This window comes from Alosa sapidissima, chromosome 12, assembly GCF_018492685.1.
Source record: "Alosa sapidissima isolate fAloSap1 chromosome 12, fAloSap1.pri, whole genome shotgun sequence".
Classification (NCBI taxonomy): Eukaryota; Metazoa; Chordata; class Actinopteri; order Clupeiformes; family Clupeidae; genus Alosa; species Alosa sapidissima.
Window position 1 is genome coordinate 25,228,737 of NC_055968.1, and position 23,628 is coordinate 25,252,364.

At 45.6% G+C, this 23,628-nt stretch overlaps 1 protein-coding gene across 10 annotated transcripts in view; it reads left to right on the plus strand.

Moving 5' to 3' along the window:
- LOC121724992 (unconventional myosin-IXb) overlaps positions 1 to 23,037 on the plus strand; it is a 49,739-nt gene extending 26,702 nt beyond the window's left edge. The window contains exons 14-44 of one of the 10 annotated variants that reach the window (XM_042112039.1): positions 166 to 241; positions 776 to 868; positions 2,720 to 2,833; positions 3,931 to 3,970; positions 4,168 to 4,290; positions 5,868 to 5,948; positions 6,151 to 6,261; positions 6,450 to 6,572; positions 6,734 to 6,883; positions 7,213 to 7,370; positions 7,480 to 8,754; positions 8,932 to 9,016; positions 9,230 to 9,391; positions 10,290 to 10,402; positions 12,094 to 12,197; positions 12,541 to 12,731; positions 13,289 to 13,396; positions 13,513 to 13,683; positions 13,918 to 13,959; positions 14,178 to 14,289; positions 14,386 to 14,459; positions 14,576 to 14,768; positions 15,401 to 15,529; positions 15,767 to 15,872; positions 16,123 to 16,254; positions 16,387 to 16,510; positions 16,759 to 16,806; positions 17,796 to 17,914; positions 20,298 to 20,479; positions 20,646 to 20,707; positions 21,293 to 21,392. In XM_042112039.1, the coding sequence (XP_041967973.1) occupies positions 166 to 241; positions 776 to 868; positions 2,720 to 2,833; positions 3,931 to 3,970; positions 4,168 to 4,290; positions 5,868 to 5,948; positions 6,151 to 6,261; positions 6,450 to 6,572; positions 6,734 to 6,883; positions 7,213 to 7,370; positions 7,480 to 8,754; positions 8,932 to 9,016; positions 9,230 to 9,391; positions 10,290 to 10,402; positions 12,094 to 12,197; positions 12,541 to 12,731; positions 13,289 to 13,396; positions 13,513 to 13,683; positions 13,918 to 13,959; positions 14,178 to 14,289; positions 14,386 to 14,459; positions 14,576 to 14,768; positions 15,401 to 15,529; positions 15,767 to 15,872; positions 16,123 to 16,254; positions 16,387 to 16,510; positions 16,759 to 16,806; positions 17,796 to 17,914; positions 20,298 to 20,479; positions 20,646 to 20,704 (4,598 nt within the window). In that variant the 3' untranslated portion in view covers positions 20,705 to 20,707; positions 21,293 to 21,392. Of the gene's footprint in view, positions 1 to 165; positions 242 to 775; positions 869 to 2,719; positions 2,834 to 3,930; positions 3,971 to 4,167; positions 4,291 to 5,867; positions 5,949 to 6,150; positions 6,262 to 6,449; positions 6,573 to 6,733; positions 6,884 to 7,212; positions 7,371 to 7,479; positions 8,755 to 8,931; positions 9,017 to 9,229; positions 9,392 to 10,289; positions 10,403 to 12,093; positions 12,198 to 12,540; positions 12,732 to 13,288; positions 13,397 to 13,512; positions 13,684 to 13,917; positions 13,960 to 14,177; positions 14,290 to 14,385; positions 14,460 to 14,575; positions 14,769 to 15,400; positions 15,530 to 15,766; positions 15,873 to 16,122; positions 16,255 to 16,386; positions 16,511 to 16,758; positions 16,807 to 17,795; positions 17,915 to 20,297; positions 20,493 to 20,645; positions 20,708 to 21,292 lie in introns of those variants that run through there. The other 9 variants (XM_042112032.1, XM_042112033.1, XM_042112041.1 and 6 more) reach the window with 9 other exon arrangements.
- Positions 23,038 to 23,628: the final 591 nt, after the last annotated feature.

Here is a 23,628-nt window from a genome sequence, read left to right on the forward strand (position 1 = left end):
TAGATGGGGAGAGAACGAAACAAGCAATTGCTCTCAAACAACAGGCCCATTGTGTTTGTAAATAGCTGTTAATGCTGTTTGTTTGAATCTCAAGAATAGATTTTCCATTGTTGATTCATGCGTGTGTGTGTGTGTGTGTGGGTGTGTGCACATGTGCCTACATAGGTGTGACCAGACCCACTTCTAGGACGCCCCTTGGAGAAATACAACGGTCCAACACACCAATTGAACGGATGTACCGGTAAGGAGTATAGCAGCTCTCAGTGTAGACAGGAGAGAAAGAAACCAAGCGACGATAGAAAGAAGGAAACTTCAGTTGGGAAACTTGATCTCTTCCTGTCTTCAGCCTTTGTGTTTTGGGACGTCATGTGACCTCTTCTTTCATCCCCTAAGACACACTGCTGGCTAGATTTGCACAATGATCCTGTGGAGAAGGCTGTCCCTCAAGAGTGCTCTGCTTGTATTTACCAGATTATCTCCAGTCAGACGCGCTCGCTTAAAAGCCTCATCCTTTTAAAGGCTAACCGACAACCGTCATGATCCTATTTGGTGTAATATCACTGTTTACACATTCAGTCATTGACTCACATCTATGATCTGTAAATCCACCTGTACTGATCCTTAAAAGTATTAAGCCAATTGCACCCCATAATGATCAGTACGCAGGTCCAGTAAGCGCCTCTCCCAGGACCATGGCAGTCTCTGGCAGCGTCTCGCCTCTCCCGTCTGCCCTACAGTGACCCCCCCCCTGTGTGCCGTTTGTTCCCCTCCACAGCCGTACCCCTATGCTCGAATTCTCCTTTGATCATTCAGAGGAGCGCCCCCTAGAGGCCTTTGAGGACATCTTTGCTAGCTTTGAGAGTAAGAAGTAAGTGGCCTAGTTGAAAGGAAACACTGGGAGGTCAAACAGGACGTTTTGTGTGGACGGATGGGGGGAGCCCTCTCAGCACGGTCAGAAACTCTCTGGGTCTTGGTAGCATCTACAGGCAAAGAAAAGCAGCTGTTGGGGAAGGTTTACTCGCTCCAAGGGTTTTGGTTTTGATTTAACCTAATTTCAAGATGGTAATAGATTTTTTTTTTTTTTAGATCACGATCTTAAGTTGTTCATCTTGAGTATGCTAACTAAAGAGGAGAAAAGCAATGACTTTTTGGCAGTTGTTTGTGTTGGCGAAAGCCTTCAAAACGCACTGGAACCAGAAAGACCTTGCCCAGAAATATTAGTCAGAGCTCTCGGAGCAGTCCCTATGTTTTTCTTCTCAACCCGCCATTTGTAGCCACAGGGAAATATGATCCCTCTCAGTCTTGCTGTCTCTTTTCTTCTCTTTTTTCACCCAGTTTCTTTCGCTGGGCCTCATTCTCTCCATCTCAGCCTGCGCTCTCAATTCTCAGCCACGTTTAATAATCTTGAAGTACGGGGCATGGGACTGTTTGCTCGGCTTAAGCAGTGATATGGCGATTTATAGCACTGGAAGCCAAGAAAGCTCTGCACACAAAGAAATAAAGTAGAAAAGCCCCTGTGGTTTGTTTGGGGGAAAGGGCCATTCCCGTAGAGTCCAGCAGAGGAGAAATCCCCTACTGGGCAACATCAGGACTTTCCAATTCTGTGCTTTCTCACATTGCACTGTTAATCGTTAGGGATATATGTAGGCGGAATGACCACAACACTTACCGGTACATTTATTCAACAGTGTCTCCTACAGATGATTTGTAGATCCTCAAATTCCCAGAGAGCTTTTTGTGCAAAGGCGTTTTTTTTTTTTTTTTTTTTTAAGTCCTTTTCTTTTGGAGGGTGCCCCACATTAGTCTCTTGTTTGACCTCCCGCTAGTGTTTGGGATTTGGTAAGTACTGACTGCATGGATTCGGCCGAGAGTGGAGGTGAAAGTCCACTCTTTTCGTTAACACCAGTTCCAGGTCAAGCCAGCGTAACCCCCCACCCCCCCCAACCACCCACCTCCCCTCGCATGGAAGGCAGCACAAATAAACGCAGGAACAACGCTCTGAAGAGTGCATGCTCGCAGGCCTCGCCAATCTGCTTTGGGAGGTTACAAACACCAGGCGCAAATTCACTTCTAATGCTGGGCACCATGGTGAGGGCTGAATGGAACTAAGCAGAGAAAGGCAATCCAGGCTCAGAAAGTCACAGTCCATCATCATATGCATTTACTTCAATAGAACCATTCTTGAGCTTGCAGCTAGAACCGGAAATGCGGTAGCTCAAGGCATGGCTGGAGCAGTAGAATGCAGAAGGTTTTCCACTCTCTGAACCTGGAATTGCCTGCTTTTCAGTAAAAGCAGGCAATATACCCGTACTCTCGAGCAGAGGGCAGCAGCATTTCCCATTAGTTGTATGGATCTCGGATTGATTGTTTTCACGCATCTCTGAGAGGGGAATTGATTGCTCCCTCCTGCCATAAGCTCTTAGTCCACAACCCTCACCATTCTGCATATGCCATTTTTGTGGGACAAGGGTGTGTGTTTAATGGTGGCTAGTATTTTTCGAGTGTGATTGATTCTAATGGTGGAGGGTGTGTGTGTGTGTGTGTGTGTGCGCGCGCGTGCGTGTGTTCTGCTCAGTATTGGGGTTTGTGTCTTTACCTCATACCTGTATGCCACCCCACTCCACCTCTCCCCCCCACCCCCCCCACCCCTTTCCCATCACCCCCTGCCCTCCCTGCCTCCCCTCCCTGCTCCACTGCGCCTCCTACTGGGCTGAATCAGGGACATGCATGCCCAAATCATCAGCTCCATTAAAGACTTGCAGTTGGACGGTGAGGACCCTCGCAAGCTACTGCAGTCCTGGGGGCGCCTGCGGTTCCCACGGCACGTCCTTCAGTGAGTGTGTTGCCCCCCCCCCCCCCCCCCCCCAACCCCTCCCTCCACGATGCCTGTATCAGCCCACCCCAGTGCCAGCCTTATTTTGAACCATTAACTTAAATGAGGTGTCCTTTACACAGATCCACACAGAGCGTGTTAATCAAGTAGAGCGGTGTTCTTAAGGCTTCTTTTAAGCATCTGTGAGTTTGAAGCACCTTTCCGATCTCGTCATCACTTGAGGTTGTTATTATTGTCTCAGAAATCAAAGCAAGCTCCCTCTTTAGGCAGAGGGCACCCTACGCCTCTCCTCACCTCACCTTTTCCCTCACGGAGTCTCCTAACAGCTAATAGCGTAATGAGTAGATGCCTCAACCCACCTCTGCTTTTTATAGAACAGCACATGGCTGCCCACCGTGGAGTGCCCTCATGTGTCCACGGCCAGCGTGATCCTCGTTAGCACAGATGAGCTTAGATCTCGAAGGTCCTGCTGGGGCCAAGTCCTCTGTTTGATTTGGCTGTATAGCAACGCTAACTGGATGATCGTGCTAGATGCGATGGCTTCTGTGTAGCTGCGGCTGCTGCTACTGCATGACCAAGCATTACTGACACAAAGATGGTTTCTCAAGAGGAGAGCCGCTGTGCTGCAGACTCCGCATTTTCCTCGCAGTTCTGCAGGCCGCTGTAGGGCCTACTCTCCTGGATGCTGGCAATGATTATTTGAAGCAGCTGCTCTTGAGCTTCTCCGGTCATGAATCACTAGAAATGGGCAGATTGTAACATTTTGACAAGCAACCATGTCAAATGTGATATATGGCATGTAGGAATTCTGCTGTCTGCTATACAGATTTCCACGTTAAGCCCTTAGCCTTGCAGTGAATAGAAACGGATAGATGTTTGTTAGCAACAGTACAATCAGATGGGTGGGCTGAAATGCGTCACCCTCCAGTTTCCCTCCACGCCAACCCCCTCCACCCCGTTCCTCTCCTGCAGGTGTACCCCGTCTCCCTCACCGACTGAGCATGACTCACTGTACTAACTGAGCCCTCGCCCTCACACAGACACACACCTCTACACACAAACAAACCCTCAAACCCTCTCACACTTCCTCTCTACAGGAAAAATAAGAACACGAAGCAGAAACAGCTCATTCCTAAGGTAAAAATTGCAAGGATTTTACATTGAAATCAAACTAGTTATGATTATTACAAGCACAAAGCTATCTTTCCTATTTAGTGATGATGGGTGCTAAAGTCTTGATTGCTTATGAAGTGTAGGTCTTCCAGTTCAGCGTCAGTGTTTGTGAAGGTCCTAAGTGGTTCCTACTTAACCCCTTGATGTCCCTGCTCATTTAGGTGCTCCTTGACTCACGGTCACTTAAATTCATCGTGAGCCTCACATTGCATGATCGCACCACCAAGTCTCTGCTGCACCTGCACAAGAAGAAGAAGCCTCCCAGCATCAGCGCTCAGTTCCAGGTAGATCCACTAAACTACCTGGGGTGGGTTTCCCAAAACCATAGTTGCTAACTAAGTTAGCAACTTTGTTGGTTGCAATGCAATTTCCCATTGCCAACCAACTAAGTTGCTAACAAGTTAGCAACTATGGTTGAGTATTGAATGAGTAGTCCCGTGCTAAGAATTATTCCACTATTCCCAAATTCAGTCGTGTTAGATTAGAATGGCCAGTATAAGCAGTCTGTTCTGGGAAATCTAGCAGTGCCAAACATGTGGTTTCAATTCCATCTTCTGGATAATGGAAAGTGGAAATTGAGTACTTTTGAAAATGAAATCTTAATTTCAGTTGAGTGTTTAGAAAAGTCTTTTTGTCTCAGACTGAACGCACAAAAGTACAATATAAGCTCATGACTTAAAAAAAATAGCACAAACAGCATGCTGATCAAGACAAAGATCTCTTGCCAAGCCACTTCAGTCAGCTGGTATCAGCCCCAGTGTTGTGCATGTGAACTAGATCCAAGGATAGTTTTCTGAAGAATAAGACAATATCAACATATTTATTTGATGAGCTGAATATTGTCTCACATAATCCAGACAGATTTCCTCTTACAAGCCACTTCTGTCAGCTGGTATCAGCCCCAGTATTGTACAGTTGAACTAAGTCCAAAGATGGTCCTCTGAAGAAGAAGACCATGTCAACATATTTCTTTCTGAATATTGTAACATGTAAGGGTCAGACCTTGTTAATTAGTCACAGTATCTCCATACTTACTGAAAAGATTCTTGAAATTTGCCTCACTTTGGATTGGATTTGATAAATGAATTAATAATTATGAATGGAATAATTCATACACGATTGGGATAATAAAGAGAGCTATTATAAATGCAAATCCTTATATGATCTTTGATGTTCTCAATATTTTTAACTTTTTAAAGTAGCACTTGGTCATCCGTGCAAGTGGTCATCCATTCCCATTGCAGAAGGTTAAAAATATGACATGACGCACAAATTCCCTTAGTCCTCCATCAACATGACTAACAGTTCTAGAGTACAGTTGAGATGTGAGACAAACTGCTGTTGAGCTCCAAAGAGATGGGGGAAAAATGTCTGCAGCAAAACAGAATCCCACTTCAAGTCTTAAAGTTTAAAGCTACTGGAAGAAGTCTGGAGTCTGTCTGAAGGAAGGCATAGGTATCTGTCTTGAACCCAAACTCTTACCATGATTGATCCTTTGGATACTTTTAGAAAGTCCAGTCACAGAATTGCTTTCATGTTGGGTTGAGAAACTTCAATAATACTTTAGACGCAAACCACAAGACGTCAGAAGGCTTGATATGAAAGAGGAAATTGCCTACAGCTGAACTGTAATGCATCCAGTTTGTGAATTATTACTGGAACCTTCAATGTGGGTAGCCTCTATTTTCTGAGGAGTCCAAAGCCGAGAACTTCAAAATGAATTTTAGCTAGAAGAGATGATCAAAAGTACCTCCTGGAAAAGTCTTTAAAAAAAATGTCGCCTTGTTGACCGGTCAGTTTCCTGGTGTCATTGGAAGAGCTTGTAGATACTGAATCATCGTGTTGCCTTCTTCTTCTCCAGACCTCCCTGAGCAAGCTGCTGGAGACGCTTGGAAGGGCTGAACCATTCTTCATTCGCTGCCTCAGGTCTAATGCTGAAAAGGTGACACAACTCGAGTGGACACCATCTAAATTCTGCTGTAGCGTTTGCATTTACTCTGCTGTACCTGCCTTTGGATCAGACTTCTGGTCCTTGCTTGCTAATTGAAAATGCAAGACTCATTTAAACCAAGGCTGGCCTCGACCTCCATATCCCCAGAAACTGCACTGTAAAATGCTCATATTGTGTTTGTTTTTTCCATCAGAGGGAGATGTACTTTGATGAGTCTCTGATTCTGCAGCAGCTGCGGTACACGGGCATGCTGGAAACGGTGCGCATCCGGAGGTCTGGGTACGGTGCCAAGTATACTTTTCAGGTGAGAGGTGCTGAATGTATAATTCCTTAATACCTATAGTTGCACCAAGCCTCTGGTGTAAAGTCCAGAGATGCTACACCAAAAAAGCTCTGCTATTTATTCAGATCACACCACTGCTGCTTGGGGATTTGCATTTGAACAGAAATTGTACTTCGACCAAACTGTCTTTGGATATGTTGATCTTGCAGGAATTCTTGGAGCAGTTTCGGGTGTTGCTGCCCAGGAATGCTACTGCATGCCAAGACGACATCTCGGCTCTCCTTCGGAAGATGGGACTAGACAACACTACCTATCAGATTGGCAAAACCAAGGTAATTTATACTACGTTGTGAATTTACACTATTGGAAAGGAAATAAGATGGACTGATTTCGATGTCATGTATCCCACAGTGCTAAGCCCTGTGGTGCTTGTATATTTTAACAGTTTGAATACCAAGCTTGTAAAGTGACCATTAGTGAACATCCTCCTTAGGTCTATCTGAAGGAGCTTGAACGTCAGAAGCTGCAGGACACGCTGCACAAAGACGTCATGTACAAGATCATCTTCTTGCAGCGCTGGATCCGCTCCAAGCTGGAGCAGCGGCACTTTGAATGTATGAGGCAGTCTGCCATCCTCCTTCAGGTAAGCTAAACACATCTGGACACTGTTTAGTCCCCACTTTAATTATGACTCAGCTGCTCTAGGAAATGACTGGAGCTGAATGGTAAATATATGCTTGTGGTGGCCTTCTGTTTAAAGGCTCTGAAAACATTGAAGTTATAGTTTTAACTCTTAGGAAGGTCAAGTACAGAGAGAGTAGTGTTTTTCCCCTTTGTGTTTGCCTATGTGTTGCCTGACAACTTACTTTTTTCTTGTGAATAATTCTGAAAGTTGTCCGAGACCTACAAGCTGTACCATGTATGTAGTATGTGCAACAAAAACATTTGCTTCCCCTTTCTCTCACCATCCAGAGATGCTGGCGACGTTATTGTAGGGATCGGCGATGGCGGGCAGCTACCTTACTGCAGGCCCACTGGAGGGGCTGCAGGCAGAGGACGGAGTATCTACGGCAACGGTCCGCCATCCGGAAGATGCAGGCGTTGGTGAGGGGAAACTCGGCACGACGAAGGTACTGCACGACACCCATAAACAACCAACCAACCACAATTTCTAATCATCGTTATAAAGTGATTTCACTTGCGTCATTTGTAACATTTGTTGCTAACTTTATTTTCTAGATGCCAGTCCATCAAGGAAGAGAAAAGGAAGAGAGAAGAGGAGGAGGCTAGAAGAAGAGAGGAGGAAGAAGCAAGAAGAAGAAGAGAGGAAGAGGAGGCAAAGATGAGAGAGGAGGAAGAGGCGAGGAGAAGAGAAGAGGAGGAAGCTAAGAGTAGGGAGGAGGAAGAGGCAAAACGAAAAGAAGAAATGCGATTAGCAGCGGAGGCTGAAGCAAAGAGAGTGAAGGAAGAGGAAGAGGAGGCAGCTAGGAAACTGAAAGAGGAGGAAGAGTCTGCCAGACGAGCATTGGAGATGGAGCAGCAGGCTGCCCCACAGAGTTCTCAGGCAGTAGCACCAGAAGACTCTCAGGAGCCCAAGAGCAAGGAGGAAATGCCTGAAAGCACCAGCCAGCCTGAAGCAGCGGTACAAGCAGAAAGCCCAGAGCAGTCTCAGGACATCCAGGCACAGGAGGGGGGCAGGTCCCCCATCCAGGAATCCTCAACGTCAGAAGATGACAAGAAAGCCTTGGATGTCACCCATCCAGAAAACGGTACACAGGCTGAGGCAGGACCCGCACCTGAGTCGCTTCAAAGCGCACCTGTCAAAGTCAACGAAGCTGCTCCGGCTTCGCCAAAAGATCAGGAGGTCAGTGACACAGCACCCGTTCCAAAGAAGGAGCAGGAGTCTCTGACGCACGAGGTTCCTGCGGATTCCGACGTCTCGGGCGCTGTCCAGGAGAAAGTGTCCAAAACTACTCCCCAGCAGCAAGGAAAGGCCCAGGCGTCACGGAGCCAAGAGAAGAGAGAGCTGAGGCGACAGCGAGGCCTGGAGCATAGCCAGAGGGAGCTGCAGAGGGCTGCGTCGGCCTGCAAGGATGACCCGTCCCCCAAGCTCAAAAGCCAGGAGCCCCCTAGCAGCCCCAGCTCCAGCCCCAGCAGCACACCTGAGACCAAGCCCAAGGAGAACTCTGACAGCAAAGAGCTGGACCAGTACACCTTTGTGGCCTGGAAGGACAAAGGGAAGGCTAAGGAGGCCAAGAGCTCGTCCCCCGCGCCGGTCCGACCCTCAACACTGTCCTTGGATATCCCTGGAACCAAGATCGTAAAGGATCGTAACGGGCACAGTGAAGCCCCCAGTTCGCCGCCAGTGGGAACAGCGAGCCTACCGAGTCACGGCAAAACGAGTGACCGGGACAGACATTCGGACAGGAGGAAGGGCAAGAGGGGAGGGGAGACATCAGAGAGCACCTCGCCTGAAGCACAGATCCCCAAGAGCAAGAAAATAAACACTCTGCGGTACATCCACTTTTCCTTTCACTGTGAAGACCAATCACCTTCTAGTGAGATTGCTCAGATGTAAATTGAGATTTAAGAGCTCAAAGAAAAGCATACAGCTGGAGATGTTTGTATATTACTGTAGTTTTTTTGTTTTATTTATTCTTGACCTTCTGTATGTTTGTATCTTATTTACAGGGCTCCAGATAGGGATATCTCATTATCTCTTGATGATGTGTCCAGTTTTGTCTCCCCTACTGGGGATGGCCCTGGAACAAGACAGGTAACCTCTTACTAATGACCTTTTGTAGAAAGACTGATTTTTGTAGTTAATAGCTATGCTGTAATTTTAACTATAGTTTACTTGGTGTCTGAGATGTGTAGGTGCTGCTGCATGTTGGAGCAGGTGTAATATCTGTCCGGTTGTCAGCATGTGGCGCTCACGCTAGGCTGTCATGAGGATTAGTATGTCACTGTGCTTGTCTGGCTCACTCAGGGGCGAGTACGCTTCTGCAAGCAACGCAAACGCCGGCTAGGCTTTGCACGTAGCTGCTTGCCAGTAAAAAGCGCAGAAATGGAAGACGTGGAGTACTGGACTTTCCCTTTGCCCCCCGTGAGTCCAGTCCAGGCCACGCCTCCAGACAGACGGCAGGTTCAGGTGAAACCACAGTAGAGGTTGCCGACGTTTTGGGTGGGGAGGAGGAGGAGGAGGTGGTGTTTTTCGGCTGCCTGCTTGTGGAATAAAATGAAAACCGCATTGGGAGGTGGAGCCCTGAATCGTCGGTTTGACTTCCATTCACCTGCTCTTTCTCTGAAGACCTGTTTTTCCTCTTCAGTCTTGATTGGACATGAGCCAGACAGCGTCAGATTTTTTTTTTAATATATATATTTTATATTCTTTTTTTTTTTTTTTTTTTTACATGATCTTTGACTTAGCCAACCTCGGAGGGAAATAAACAAATGCTCACTATCTCAGGCTGCATACACTGTTTTTGGCAGAATACTGAACCATACCTTAAGTTCAGTAAATACTCTATGTTTCCTCTAAGTCTTCTTGGAATACACTAATCATTGAAGCACTGAGCCCTCTGCACTTGTAACATGCCAATCACATAAAGCTTCTGGCTCTATAATGCACGCAGTTAACATTTGTTTAATTTGTTAGCCTATTGCAATTTTTTACTAATACAGTGTCTCTTACCTGTCATAATCTCATAGTATATTAATTCCCCCCTCCCTCCAATCATGCGCCTGCACAGAATAGTGAGATTTAAACCTTGAAAAAAAGGTCAAAATGGTGGTGGACTACTAACTTGCTTTTTGCGGAAATTCATGAAATACTCAACTAATTTATTCTCCGCTTTCTTGAATGATGGAAAGAGGTAATGACTTTCGAGGGCGCTTACTAACCATGGGCCAGATTCTCTTCATTTAACCACAATCTGCTTCCTTTCGGGACCCTGAAGACCTGCTTGGAGGAGTCGAGTCTCTCAGTCATGCAGCGGAGTGGTCTCTGGCTGCTTTACTAACCAGTGTACTCGATGACTGTTCCACAGGGTCAAGTCACTACAGAGTCGATAGCGGAAGGGGCCAGAGCCAGCTCATTCAGCAGGAGATCACCCGAGGGCCAGCAGGACACTACTCACCTCCAGCCCTCCACCCCAGAGAAGTACAGTATTTCCTCTCCCCTGTCTCCCAACACAATATCACACCACAGGATAACCTGATGACGAGCAAGATGGTTAAACTGAAAGGACAACTCCAGTCTTACTCAAAACTGCAGTGATTAACAGTGCAGTGATGTTTTTGTCCCCAAAGAAAGTTTATACATTGTCATCCAAAAATAGACCCCAGATTGTTTTTAGACTGTAATTTTCTTTTAAGCATATATTGTAAAGTAACAGTGTGGTGCTAGTAGTTCAATTTAGCTGTACTGGTCACTTCTACCGTTCAACTGTTTATGAACTAAAGATAATATTAGTCAGAGGGGTGGTACAGAAATCCCTGATATAACTAAGTCTGCATTGAATGAAGGAAGGAAGATCCTGTGGTTTTAGGCACAGTGTTGAAAGTCATATTTAATCCTGTTAACTTGACCCAAGTCGACAGTGTAGTGACTCATGAAGCTCAGGTCAGACATGGGTGGCCTTTCACACAGTCTATGACTCACTGATTCCCTCAGGAGTCTCGGCTGCCTTGATAGTCCCATCCAGGGCAGCTCATCTATCTTCGGTGATGTGTAAACTTTCCTCAACCTTATATAGCTGCAGAGGCCCTCGTTATGGGAGGGGATGGATTCCTTGGATTCCTGAAAACGTAATTTTCTTTGAGCAGCGGTTTGTTGGAGGAAGGGCTATTCACTGCCCTGATGGTAGCATCAGGCTGAGAATCAAATTGAACATTTTGTCTCTGTGTTTCATGTAACCATGGCATTAATGTAAACATCAGCCTTGTTTAACATAAGCATGGGTTTCAAATGGACATGTAGCCAAAGTGAGCAAATGTTCTGTGTGCTCGCGGTAGTCAAGATCATGTTGAGCCCCAGACAAATCCCAAGAACCATGCTCATCAAGGCCAACACAAAATTGAGACTTGAGGTTCAAGACCAGACCAAAATAGTAATTGGAGAGAAAATACCACAAAATAGTAGGCTACGTGAACATGGTTGCTTGATGTTATTAAGAGCTCATATATTTAGGGGGGTCAGGTGATTTTGATGACAACCCTGGTATGCTGCTATCCTGGAGTTCGTCCCAGAGCTATGTTGATGCTCTGGATTCTCCATGGTTGATTGGTGTAAGTAGGGTGCCCCTGTGCAGAGCAGACAACAGTTAGCACAGAAAAGGACATCTCTTGAGTTTTAAGATTTGATTTAATGTTAGTCTAGGTGGATAGATAGGAGGTAGGAGGAGTGGGGGTCTTGGGACAGACAAAACCCAGACCTTGAGAACATGTCTTGAAATAATGATCTCACATGTATCCCATGTGAGCAAGTATGTTAAAATGGAAAGAAGCGTGCGTACTGCCCCATCCCTAAATGAAAGCCTGGCAATTATGCAGCACACAAACACATATTTTCCTTAACACCTTAACACATGCAGGTTCTTGTTTCTCTAGTCAACATATGTCCCTCTGTGTGATGTGCATGTCCTCTAGCTTTGCATGTTATACTATAAAGAGGCATATTTTAAATCCATTCTTTGGGTTGTGTGGTCCCACCTTTTTGAAGGTTTTAGAAGCATAGATAAAAAAAAAACAAACATATTTAAGCACAATGCTCTGGCCATTAAATAGCCTTAGTTGCTGAAATGGCCTTAAATTAAACAAACAAACAAACTTTGGATTGTGTGTGCTCACTAGGTCTGGGTTCCTGAGGAAGATCCTGAAGAAGCGTGAAAAAGTTCAAACACCTGAGGATGGGGACCTCACTATGGCCCAGTCTCTTGCTGAACGCTCTGCAGAAGGTACCCAAGGCATATGCAAATAGGGCCTAATAATAGCACAAATGAATGTATGAAATGTGGTCAATAACATGCCGTTTTGTGTTTTCACCCCAACAGTTTCATTGAAAAGATTGTCTTGTGAGTTTGCGTTGATGTAAAGAAGTAAAAAATAATTCTAAGATGTAAAATCTTTGGCTGAAGGCCACCCTTGCATGCTCATATTTCTGTTATCTGCTTATGTATGCATTCCACACTAGTGACTACGCATTTCAATATTTGCCAAAAGATCTCGGCACTGTAATGTCTGCTCCCATTGGGGGTCTCATGTTTGGTCTCTCCTCTCTCCCAACTCTGCTCCACGCAGTTGCCCACCCCCCTCATTCCTCCCGCGCGCACCACCACCACAGTGAGGCGCCAGGCGGACGTGGAGGCCGCAACCCCACCATCAAGATCAGCCGTGCCACGCGGGTGTCCGAGCAGTGGAATGCCTCGCTGGACCGCGAGATCACCAACGCCAATGAGCTGCGCCACTTGGACGAGTTCCTTGGCAATCAGGTCCGGCCTCATTCCTGGGCCTGTTTATTATCAACTGTTTCATCTTGTCTCGTATCTAGTTACTCCTCTAGTGAACCTGCTGCTCTCGTAGGGAAAATATATTTTCCTGTTGGTCTATATGTGTCAACTTATTTAATCCAATGTCTTTAAACAGTCTAATTCTACTCTCCAGCTCTTGGGATCACTTATCTGACCTATCACCTTGGTATGAATTGTACAGTATGACTGGCCATTCTTATTTCAACAAAACTATTCGAATGAATCAAAGCAGTTTGTTGGTCTACAAATCAGTTTTTTTTCTCCACATGTATTCTTTCTTGGTTATCTTAGGGTATCTTAAACATTCAAACTGTCTTTCTACTCTGAAAGATCACCTCATTATGACATGTCATGTGCAGTCAAGGTTTTGCCAGACTAGCCCTCTTTATTTCATCAAACCTTGAGTCCTGTTTGATCTGCATCTGCCATTCAGATGGATCAAGGCAGTAACATCATGACATTTCATGTAATTCCATCTCAGTTGGTTCACGTGCGTTTGGCTCTGTGTTCTCCTGTAGGTGAATGACCTCCGCTCCAGAGGTAAGCAGTTGTCTGCCACGGAGGACATCTTCATCACGGCTACCCGGGAGTTCAGAGAGACCATCAAGAGCATGTACTCCTTGTCTGTAGGTCGCTTGCTGTACTCCACAAATCATTCACCCTCTCGACTGTGTACTTTCTGTGCTTTGTTGACTGATACTTGTGTGCCTTCACTCCTCTGTTCTCATGGCTGTCTTAAAAGAAGCCTCACATTGGCTACAAGGCCCTGATGAAGAATTACCAGATGAAGGTGGTGGCTCTTGCGGGAGAGAAGCAGAAGGCCGAGGTGCAGCTGGTGGTCAACCTCTTCCAATCGGTCCTGGACGGCTTCATACGAGGAGAGATTAAGAAGGAGGAAGCGGAGCCAGCCAAGGTACACACACACACACACACACACACACACACACACACACACACACACGCGTGTATGTACACATAATGTCCATCTGGAGTTAATTTAAAGTAATGAATATTAGTTGCCTTTGGAAGTCCGTAATGTCGTATAATGGAGCATGTGTGCTCTCTGATGGTTATTTGGTAAAGGCATCACATATGCTGAAGGTAGTGTTGGTGAGAATTCACCTTCTGACTTTCTTGCTTATTCCAGCCCGCTAAAACTCGGAAAAAGAGACGGAAAAAGGATAAAAGTGTAAGTTGAGCTTATTCACCTAATGTAGCCTAATTGAATCCAGTTTTATCCTCAAACTTTATTTTGGTAACTCATGAAGCCTTGCAGGAAACTTAAAAGAATGAGTTTTTCCTTTTTCTGGTGTCATTTGTTGACATTGTTAATGAACCTTAAGATTCTTTCCTTTTTGGTAAGAATGCTTGAGAATGCTGCTGACTTTGCTGCTGTGCTATTTGTAGATGGAAAGCCCATTGGACCACATGTTCACCACCTACCAGGTGAACATTGTGCAGTCATGTGACCAGTGTACCTCTTATATCTGGGGCATGGAGAAAGCCTGCATGTGTAGCTGTGAGTAAAGACCTCAGCAATCCTTACGGTTTCAGCATATGTCACTCTGGCTCCTTTGCCTTATTCAGTGTAACCAAACTCCTTTTGTGTTTACAGACTGCAAAATGGTGTGCCACAGGAAATGCCTGAGCAAAATTACCACTGACTGCTCCTCTTTCTGTGCCAAGAAGGTTTGTGTTAGTTACATTCTCTCATCACTCATGCTATGTGACCTCTGTATAAAAATCTAGGCTGGCTCAATGCAAGTGTGTATATAGTGACCATGCCTTACACACCTCTCCTTCAGAACGAGGAGGATTCGGGGTTGCGCAACTTTGGAGTGCGTGTGTGCCACCTGACCAACGACAAAACCCCGGTCCCCGTTGTTCTGGAGATTATGCTGGAGCATGTGGAGATGAATGGCCTCTACACTGAGGGCATCTACAGGAAGTCTGGCTCCGCCAACCGTATGAAAGAACTCTACCAGAAGATGGAGGCAGGCAAGTCCTGAGAGAAATTGCAGCCATTAACTGTTAACTTACAAATGCTTTGATTGGACTAGATCAGACAGACACACACAAGTATACAGTATATTTGGCTGGTCGCATTGTTTAGAATGGGTAGTTGAATTCTTTTTCACTTAAAGGTTGTATCAGCGATTTCAGGCCCAAAAAGGCCCAAACATAAATGATCACATTCGTCTAATCTTTTCTAACGATCCGCTAGCTGTCAGCCCCATAGGCAGGCCGTCAAAAAAACGCATCTCTGTAGGCTGCCTAGGCTCCGAGATCTGTACACAAAAACAATTACTACCAACAAGGGTTGCAGCCCACTCAAAGGCAAAATAAAGTGTTTCAACCAATAACCGACGAGATGTGCGTTTAGGAGAGTTTTAATTGCACGGGAGGGAGGGGGAGGGAGTAGCGAGCTAGCTCTCTGTTCTTTTTTTAACATCAACAGAAATGATGTATCTTCACTATCGCTGATACAACCTTTAAGATCCCTGCCTTTGGATCATACTTTTCCATGACTGCTTGCATGATGGTTTTGAAATCTTCATATCCTCACATCCTATTGAAACCTTGACTTTCTTACCTATGGTGGAATTTTCTGGGCTTCTCTGTTCCTCCAGACCCTACCAGCGTGTGCCTTGAGAACTACTCCACCCACATTGTCACAGGCCTGATCAAGCAGTGGCTCAGAGAGCTGCCTGACCCCCTTATGACCTTCACCTACTACAGTGATTTCCTTCGAGCCGTGGGTAGGTGTCTTCTGGCAAATGGATTCAGGCATTGGCGTTTGTATTGCTGTCAAGCAGTTGTCCCCAGTGGAATTTATCCTGTCTGGAGGCAACCTAAAAAGTGTTTTGTTTTTTTGTTTGTTTGTTTGTTTGATCTTTTCCATGTGGGTCCATACATTGTGCATAGATCCTGCAACATGCCTTAAGCCTTTGATTTAACGTTCAGTCATATGACTTGACTTCTCTCTCTCTTTGCAGAACTCCCTGAAAAGCAGGAACAGCTTCAAGCCATTTACAGAGGCCTGGATCAGCTTCCCACCCCACACTTCAACACGCTGGAGAGACTCATTTTCCACCTTGTCAGGTGAGCTCACATCTCTAATGGCTGACCAGAGCTGCCAACAATGACTTTCTCTTCTTTTATTTTTAAGCATTCTCCAGAGCAAACATTTGCAGCAGCAAATGGCTGTTTGTTTTTACAATTCATAAAAACAACAGTGGAGTGTCTTAAATTATATAGTGGATCAATCAACACACTTGACTGAACAAGGAAGAAATAAACATGTTGCTGAGCACATCATCCAATGTCTGACTTCTCTGTGACTCTCTGACAGAGTGTCAAAAGAGGAGGTGCATAACCGCATGAACCCCAACTCCCTGGCCATCGTCTTCGCCCCATGCATCCTACGCTGTCCAGACAGCGCCGATCCACTCATGAGCATGAAGGATGTCGCCAAGACAACCATGTAAATATCAATATCACACACTGCAGTTTGTAATATCTGTTTGGTTTGACCTTTTATTCCTCTTCAACGTCTGTTGTGTGACTTGAGAGGTGCCGTGCAACCTTGTGATTGTCCCTCCTGGGTTTCCGTCAGGTGCGTGGAGATGCTCATCCACGAGCAGATCAGACGATACAACGAGAAGATGGATGAGATCGAGCAGCTCGAGTACGCTGAGAACCTGGCCGTCAACCAGCTCAAGCTGAAGAGAAACAACACGGTTGGTGCCCACCTCCTGCCCCTATCAGCCTTCAGCCAGTCTTCAGCGCTTTTGTCAGTCATGTTGCATACCAGCAGCCAGCGTGTTGTCCCAAGCCAATGTCTGGCTCTAATGTCCCTCCTTAGTGCGGAGCTGGTTTGGAGCTCCACAGACGAGTTTGATGTTTGTCTTGAAGTTCGCTTCTTGTCTGCATATGTAACCGTTGTCCTGCTGTCTGGTTCTTTTGTTCCTTTTTTTAATTTCTGTAGACGTGGCGGTTACCACTCAGGTACACCTCTCCGGTGGTGAGAGGCTCGGTATGTATGAGCATCGCTCGGCTGGTTATGACGTGGTCCTGTTTGGTTTTTGAAGTGCTCATCTTTGCACGTGCATGACGTGCACCTCATTTCATCCATCCGTCCATCCATCCCTTCTCCCATACTAACCCCCATATGGCGTCCAGCTGTGGGACGGGCCTGGCCCCTGTCAGAGCCAGACCCGGGCCGCACTGGAGGCGCCTCCTGGGCTCTGTACTTGAGTGCATGTAGCCTCATGCCTGTTTCGGACTACTGTGATGTGCGAGTGTATATAGAGGGCAGGTGTGGGATGGTTTGTCATCTTTTGTGGAAAAAATAACATCTCTTATGGGGGTTGGGAAGTTTAATTCCTTTGTGACAATGGCATGAGTTTCAAAGCTGTGCTTTGCAGGCCTCTCTGAGGTTCCCATTGTGTTTCCAATGGGGTATGTTTTTTTTTTTGTTTTCGTAGGAGAGCTCAACAGTTGTTTCTCATAGGCCCTTTCTCCCCTGGAGCTAAAATGTGTTAATAGCTTTTGTATTCCACCAAGAAGCATATGTGATGCAAATCTGCCATGCAGCACAAGGCTTTGAAATTCCTGCCATAGAGACTGGTGCTCTGTGTGTGTGTGTGTGTGTGTGTGTGTGTGTGTGTGTGTGTGTGTGTGTTTTGGCTTGAGTGTTGTTTTCTCTTATTTCCAGTAGGGTGATGTGATTGGTGTCTTTCGTAATCTGTGCTCTGTAATCTTTTAACATTCAATTTATATGGTGACCTATTGTATTACTGTCCTCATACCCCCATCCCCTCCTCCTAATACCCTAACCTGAATCATTGTTTTAGAGGATCCTGTGAAAACAGAGAGAGCATGTGGCCTGGCAGAGGTGTCATGTCCTCCCATTTCCTCCTACTCCACTAACTCAGAATACACTGCATCGTGGTCGTCATCCACCCACAGCTCATCGTTCTGGTGCTTCGCTAACCTGTCTTTGTCTGGCCTCTTCCTCCCCAGATGAGAGAGAGGCCGTCGTCTTCAGACCTGTGCGTGGTACCCGAGAACGAGCCGATCGACTCGGACGCGGAGGCAGAGAGAAGCTTGGTGGAGAGGATCAAGTCCATCAAACAGGAGAAGTACAGAACCTTTCTACTATATGCTTGACTTTACTATGTTAAAGTAGCCCAGACAGATCAGACTCTGGGCTGACAACCAACTTTGGTTCAATGTTCTCTCACCTGAATGAGCCCTTTCTGATTTGTTGTGAGACTGGTTTGTGCACTTATGACAAGCGATTCTTAGTTTATTTAAGTTGTTAATTCAGTGCACTTAATCCGTTTGAATTGGGTGAACAGACAATATATTTCATTTTCTAAGTGTGACTAAAGGAAGTTGATGGAAAAAGAGACAGGGTGCGGAATGCTCTGAAATGAAATCATGAAAAATCATTGAACCACTAAAGCTTGAACCACTGAAAGGAAAGGGCTGTTCACACAAGGAACTATAATGAGAACTTTAACTAACGATATGAGCATCCACACTGACTAATGATGAGGAAAGTCTCTCCTCGTGTTAATGAATGTGACGTCTGAAATTTGATGGATTCTGACTAAAAAAAAAAGTCAACTTTTTATTGTTTTTTTTTTTTTTTGTTTTTTTTTTTTTTTTCATTTTTATTGTGCAAAATCTCTCTGAAAGTGATCCCCCAACAATATCGTTCTTCATATCATTATTATGACCGCCGCGCAGCGAAGCGGCGGTCATATAGGTTTAGTCAGATTTTTGTTTTCTTTTCTTTTTTTTTTTTTTTGCATGTCCAAATTTCCGTCAAGGATTCCCGGGACACTGAAAGACCGGGGTAGACGAAACTTGGTGGGCATGTAACCCCATATGGATAGCATGGAACTATCGTTTTTCGTTTTGATCTGTAGCCCCCCAGCTGGACTGCACCCCCCGAAAGGAGGGTAGGGCAGACACAGTTTTCTGTGAATATCTCGAGAACTGTAAGGTTTAGGAGGACCATTTTTTTTTGTATGTTGATCTCAAGGGGCCATGTCAACCCATTCCATGACCACTCATTTCATGTATAGCGCCACCTAGTTAAACACAAAAAAGTAAAAATGAGGTGTTGTATTCGCAGGTATCTGTGACCTAACATAGTCAAAACTGCACGAAATTGGAAGTGTAGGATCATTATGACACCCTCTGAATGCACGCCAAGTTTCGTGGAATTCCGTTCATGGGGGGCCACACAATAAATGAATTTGTTACTATACACCAACTGGCCTGTAGGTGGTCGGAGACAGTTTTCTGTGAATATCTCGAGAACCGTAGGGCCTAGGAGGTCCACCTTTTTTTGGTATGTTGGTCTTAAGGGGGCATGTCAACCCATCCCATTACAACTTATTTCATGTATAGCGCCACCTAGTTAAAAATTAAAAAGCAAAAAATTAGGTGTTTTCATCACAATATCTCTGGCTGACATGGTCAAAACTGCACGAAATTGAAAGTGTAGGATCATTATGACACCCTCCGAATGCATGCCAAGTTTTGTGGACTTTCGTTCATGGGGGGCCTTACAATACAATAATTTATGTGTACATTTAGTGACCGTACACCAACAAGGATTCCCGGGACACTGAAAGACCGGGGTACACAAAACTTGGTGGGCATGTAACCCCACATGGATAGCATGGAACCATCGTTTTTTGTTTTGATCTGTAGCCCCCCCGCTGTACTGGACCCCCCGAAAGGAGGGTAGGGCAGACACAGTTTTCTGTGAATATCTTGAGAACCGTAGGGCCTAGGATGACCAATTTTTTCCGTATGTTTGCCTCCAGGGGTCATGTTAACCCATTCCATGTGCACACATGTGCATAAACTGATACACACGCACACACATACATTCACAGTAATCATACGTATGACACATACTCACACAGTAGACATATGTACGCATGCATGCACATGCACAAACACACAAGCACGCACACACACATACCCACACACATAAACATAAACGTGTACACGCACACATGCACACAATTCAAGAATTTCTCAGAATTATGAACAGGCAAGATGTGGGTGGGGTTGTATAAAATGAATTTTACATGTGAAATCTATGAACTAATAATGTTTTGGTACTTGTTGTCTAGCAGATACCAGTGAGAATTGAGTGTGGATAATGCATAAGACAGTTAGAATCATATAGGCCTTTCAGCGTGATTTATTTTTGTGGAAAAAATGTGCTGGACTGGGCGGCGGTCATATTTTGTACCGCCCTGCGGTACATCTAGTTGTTATAGGTTTTGTGTGAACGTTAATTCACATTAGCATATTAGCTAGAGCGATACTTTTCTTTGCCGTTGTCGCTAACTTATAGTTATCGGTCTTGGTATGAACGGCTCTTAAGAGAAATAGTCCCCAGGTTGTTGTTGTGTGTTTGTCCACACTTTTCCGAGGTTGTTAACCTCTCTGCTCTCCTCTCTGTGTGTGTGTGTGTCTGATATCGTGTCCCAGAGAGGAGCTGGCCTGTAGGCTGCCTGAGCTGGAGCAGCCCGGCTCGGACCAGGAGAACCTGGACTCTGAGGCGTCGCTGAGCTCCGAGAGCCTGCTGGACGACCGCGTGGCCACCCCTACCCTCACTACCGGCCCCCCACCCACCACCACCACCAGCAGCAGCAACACCACCGAGACGGAAGGTCAGTATTAAAGGTACAGTCTTGCTGCCTCTCCCATTCCAACTGTGAACCCCCCCCCCCCCCCCCCCCCCCCGACCTCTCTAACCCCTTTCTGGCTTTTCTCACGTGCGCTTCGGTGATCCAACGTATGGTCCTCCCCCCCTCCCTGTCGTTTTTTGTGGTGCAGGTCTGGAGAAGCTGGTGGTGGTGCATTTAAAGCGGGTGCCGGTGCCCTCCGCTCTGTAGCAGGTTGTTATCGTCTCCAAGAGTCTTTTGTGCCAACGCAAGCTGCATGAGTTTTATGTTATGCATGTTTCTTTCACACAAAGACATTCCTGGTCTCCTCAAACCAAGAAGAAATTGTTCAATCTCGTGTAAATGATTTCTGATCCTGACAGTAGATGGTCTTATGATCCAACTATTAGTATTGAGTTATCTAAGTAGTATCCAATAATTTTGAGAAAAATCTTTTTCTAACAATACAGCATTTGGGTAATCCATAAATTCCTTTATTAGCACTACCATAACATAACAAAATATTATTGCTTTTTATTACATTTAAACGTTAACCTTTAATGATTTCTAATTTATAGGATGATGGCCATTAATAAAATGTCAGGAATTTCTGTGGTTCTGTACTAATGGTATATCACGTGTTGGCATGATTATGTTTTTCCTTTCAGTTCGCAGTGAATGTACTGTCACATTTTCTGTTACTCATTTGTCATGTCTACGTCAGTAAAAAAAAAATGTTTCATCTTTCTCCGACTCTTTCTTTCTTTTCTTATGAGCTGATGTTCCTGCCCTGTACTCATCCGCTCCACTGTCTTCCAGGCAGGACGCCAGTAGCGGTGCGCAGGTCTCGTCCCGTGTGTCCCCCCAAACCCGCAGACGTGCCTCAGCGCCCCGCCGCCCCAGCCGAAAGCACCTCGTGGCTGACTGCCGTGCGGCAGCAGATCCAGCGCCGCCACCCCATCATCCCCGGCACGGTGCGGCTGCCCCCCGGCATCGCCCCCTCCGCCGCCGCGTCCACCACGCCGGCCTCGGGCCGCGCATTCCTCACCGTGGTGCAGCGGCGCGAGCACCCAGGCCGCCGCAAGGACAGCATCCAGTCGCTCTACATCGCCCCCGGCAGCGACCTCAGCTCCACGCCGCCCTCCCTGACGTCCACGTCCCTTCCCTCCCCAACCTCCACCAAGGTCAAGAGGCGATTCTCTGACCCGGACATCCCCTTCATAGATGACTATTCTCCTGCGGGAGAGACGGACTGAGCAGGCGGCTGAGAAGTGGACAGCTGTCTGGATTGCCCCCACCTTGTCCTCGCCAGGTGTGAAGCTCCCTTTCGAAACCTCTAAGACTGGCTCAACCCGCTGCCATCTCAAACCCGGCCATGGGGCTCCTGATACCCAGGCTACCACCAGCTACACTCACTCAATGAGACACAAAGGAATGCTATACCATCTTGTTTTTTTTTTTCTTGTTTGTTGTTATTTCTCACAAAGCACTTTTTAATGCTGTTAATATATTGTTTTTTAAGACCATTAATGCTGTGCTTCAGGCACGTAAACGGTTCCTGAGGCCTGATTTGTTCCTAGTCGTAGAGGTAGTACCATAATGTTAATTGTCATGATATTGCACCTTTTCATTCCCTGGTATGATCTTTTCATTGTAGAACCAAACCAGCTGTGGACATTTAATCAGTTGTGCCTTCATCAACAACTTTGTACAAATTGATACATTCTCTCCTCTTCAGCATTGATTAATAATGGATGGATCTTGTATGGTTTTCATTTTATTGGGGGGGGGGGGGGGGGGTATAAAATCTAGACATGTCCAACACAGGACCAAACATTCGCTATGCTGGTGGGTTGGGGAATAGGGTACAGGGGTTGGGTTCAGATTGCATTTACTGCCCTGTTCTTGCCCCCCAATATCTCTGTCTACATTGAGATGTTCAGCACACTGCTTTCTGCTAACAAAGGGAAAATGGGAGCAGCACAAGCCACTTTCTCTGAGATGATAAACAAAACCGCTTACCCCACCAAGGGCCCCCCCCCTATTTTTAATCAACTTTCCTCTAACTCCTTCGTCGTGTCGCTCGTGTTAACATTTCTACATCTCCGTGGCTTCAGTGGACTGATGGACACTCTTTTGTGAAACCGGATTTTTTTTATTTAACATGGACGTATTGAAGGATAAGCCCTTCCGGTTGAAAGCCATGGTGTTTTAAAATACTAATGTCATTAAAACTGCTGATGGACTGAGGTTGTGCTGTACTGAATGAATGCTGGTCTAGTCTTGATTGGATGTGTGTTAATCGTGGATTATACAGAAAGTGTCGGTGTGGATCATTCTTGTTGTCATTAGTGATGCCTTTTGCGTTTTAAGACTATGGAGGAATGATTAACTCTTTTATTTTCTTACAATACAATTTGTACTGGCTGCAGGTTTTGAATGTCCAGTGTTAATGTATATATTTATTGTAGTCGTACATCTCCCAGTTGCTCCGTAAAGGCCTGAAGCTTATGCACCCTTTGGACCATGATGTCTATACATAATACATTTTGAGAACATTTCCACCACCTACTGTCGTCTGTGTGTATCACATGTTGAAGGACTCAGTGCTGTGGTGGACAAACACCATGAGCAGGATCACAACTATGGTATGCCATAACAGCGAAAATCTAACCAGTCAACATCTCCGTAAAGATATGTTTTCTAGCCATCTTTTCAGTCTACATTATGATCTGAATCTTTTTCGATCATCTGTTTCCCCCTCCTAAAGCTGGTCTCTGATTCAGGAACTGTAAGTTGTTGAAGATTTCCTACTAGCCACCACCACCACGGTGCAAAGATTTAGACACTCACATATTGCCCACAATTCATCGTATGTGAGATGTAAGTTTTATTTGGACAAGTAAATTGTAATTAGTATAAGGTCCACTGTGATGCAGGTGCCTTACCTTAAATTTCACCCATATGCAACTGGCTTGGAAACTGGTGCATGCATTCTTTCTTTTGTGATCTGATCTTTTGTAATTATTATGTTGTACTTATTAAATAGTTCTGAGATAAATATACTTCCAGGCACATATGAGGTAGCCCACACCTACAGCATTCTTCTAGCACCTGCATCCAAATGGGTGGGAAATGTCTTCTAGGAAGGGGGA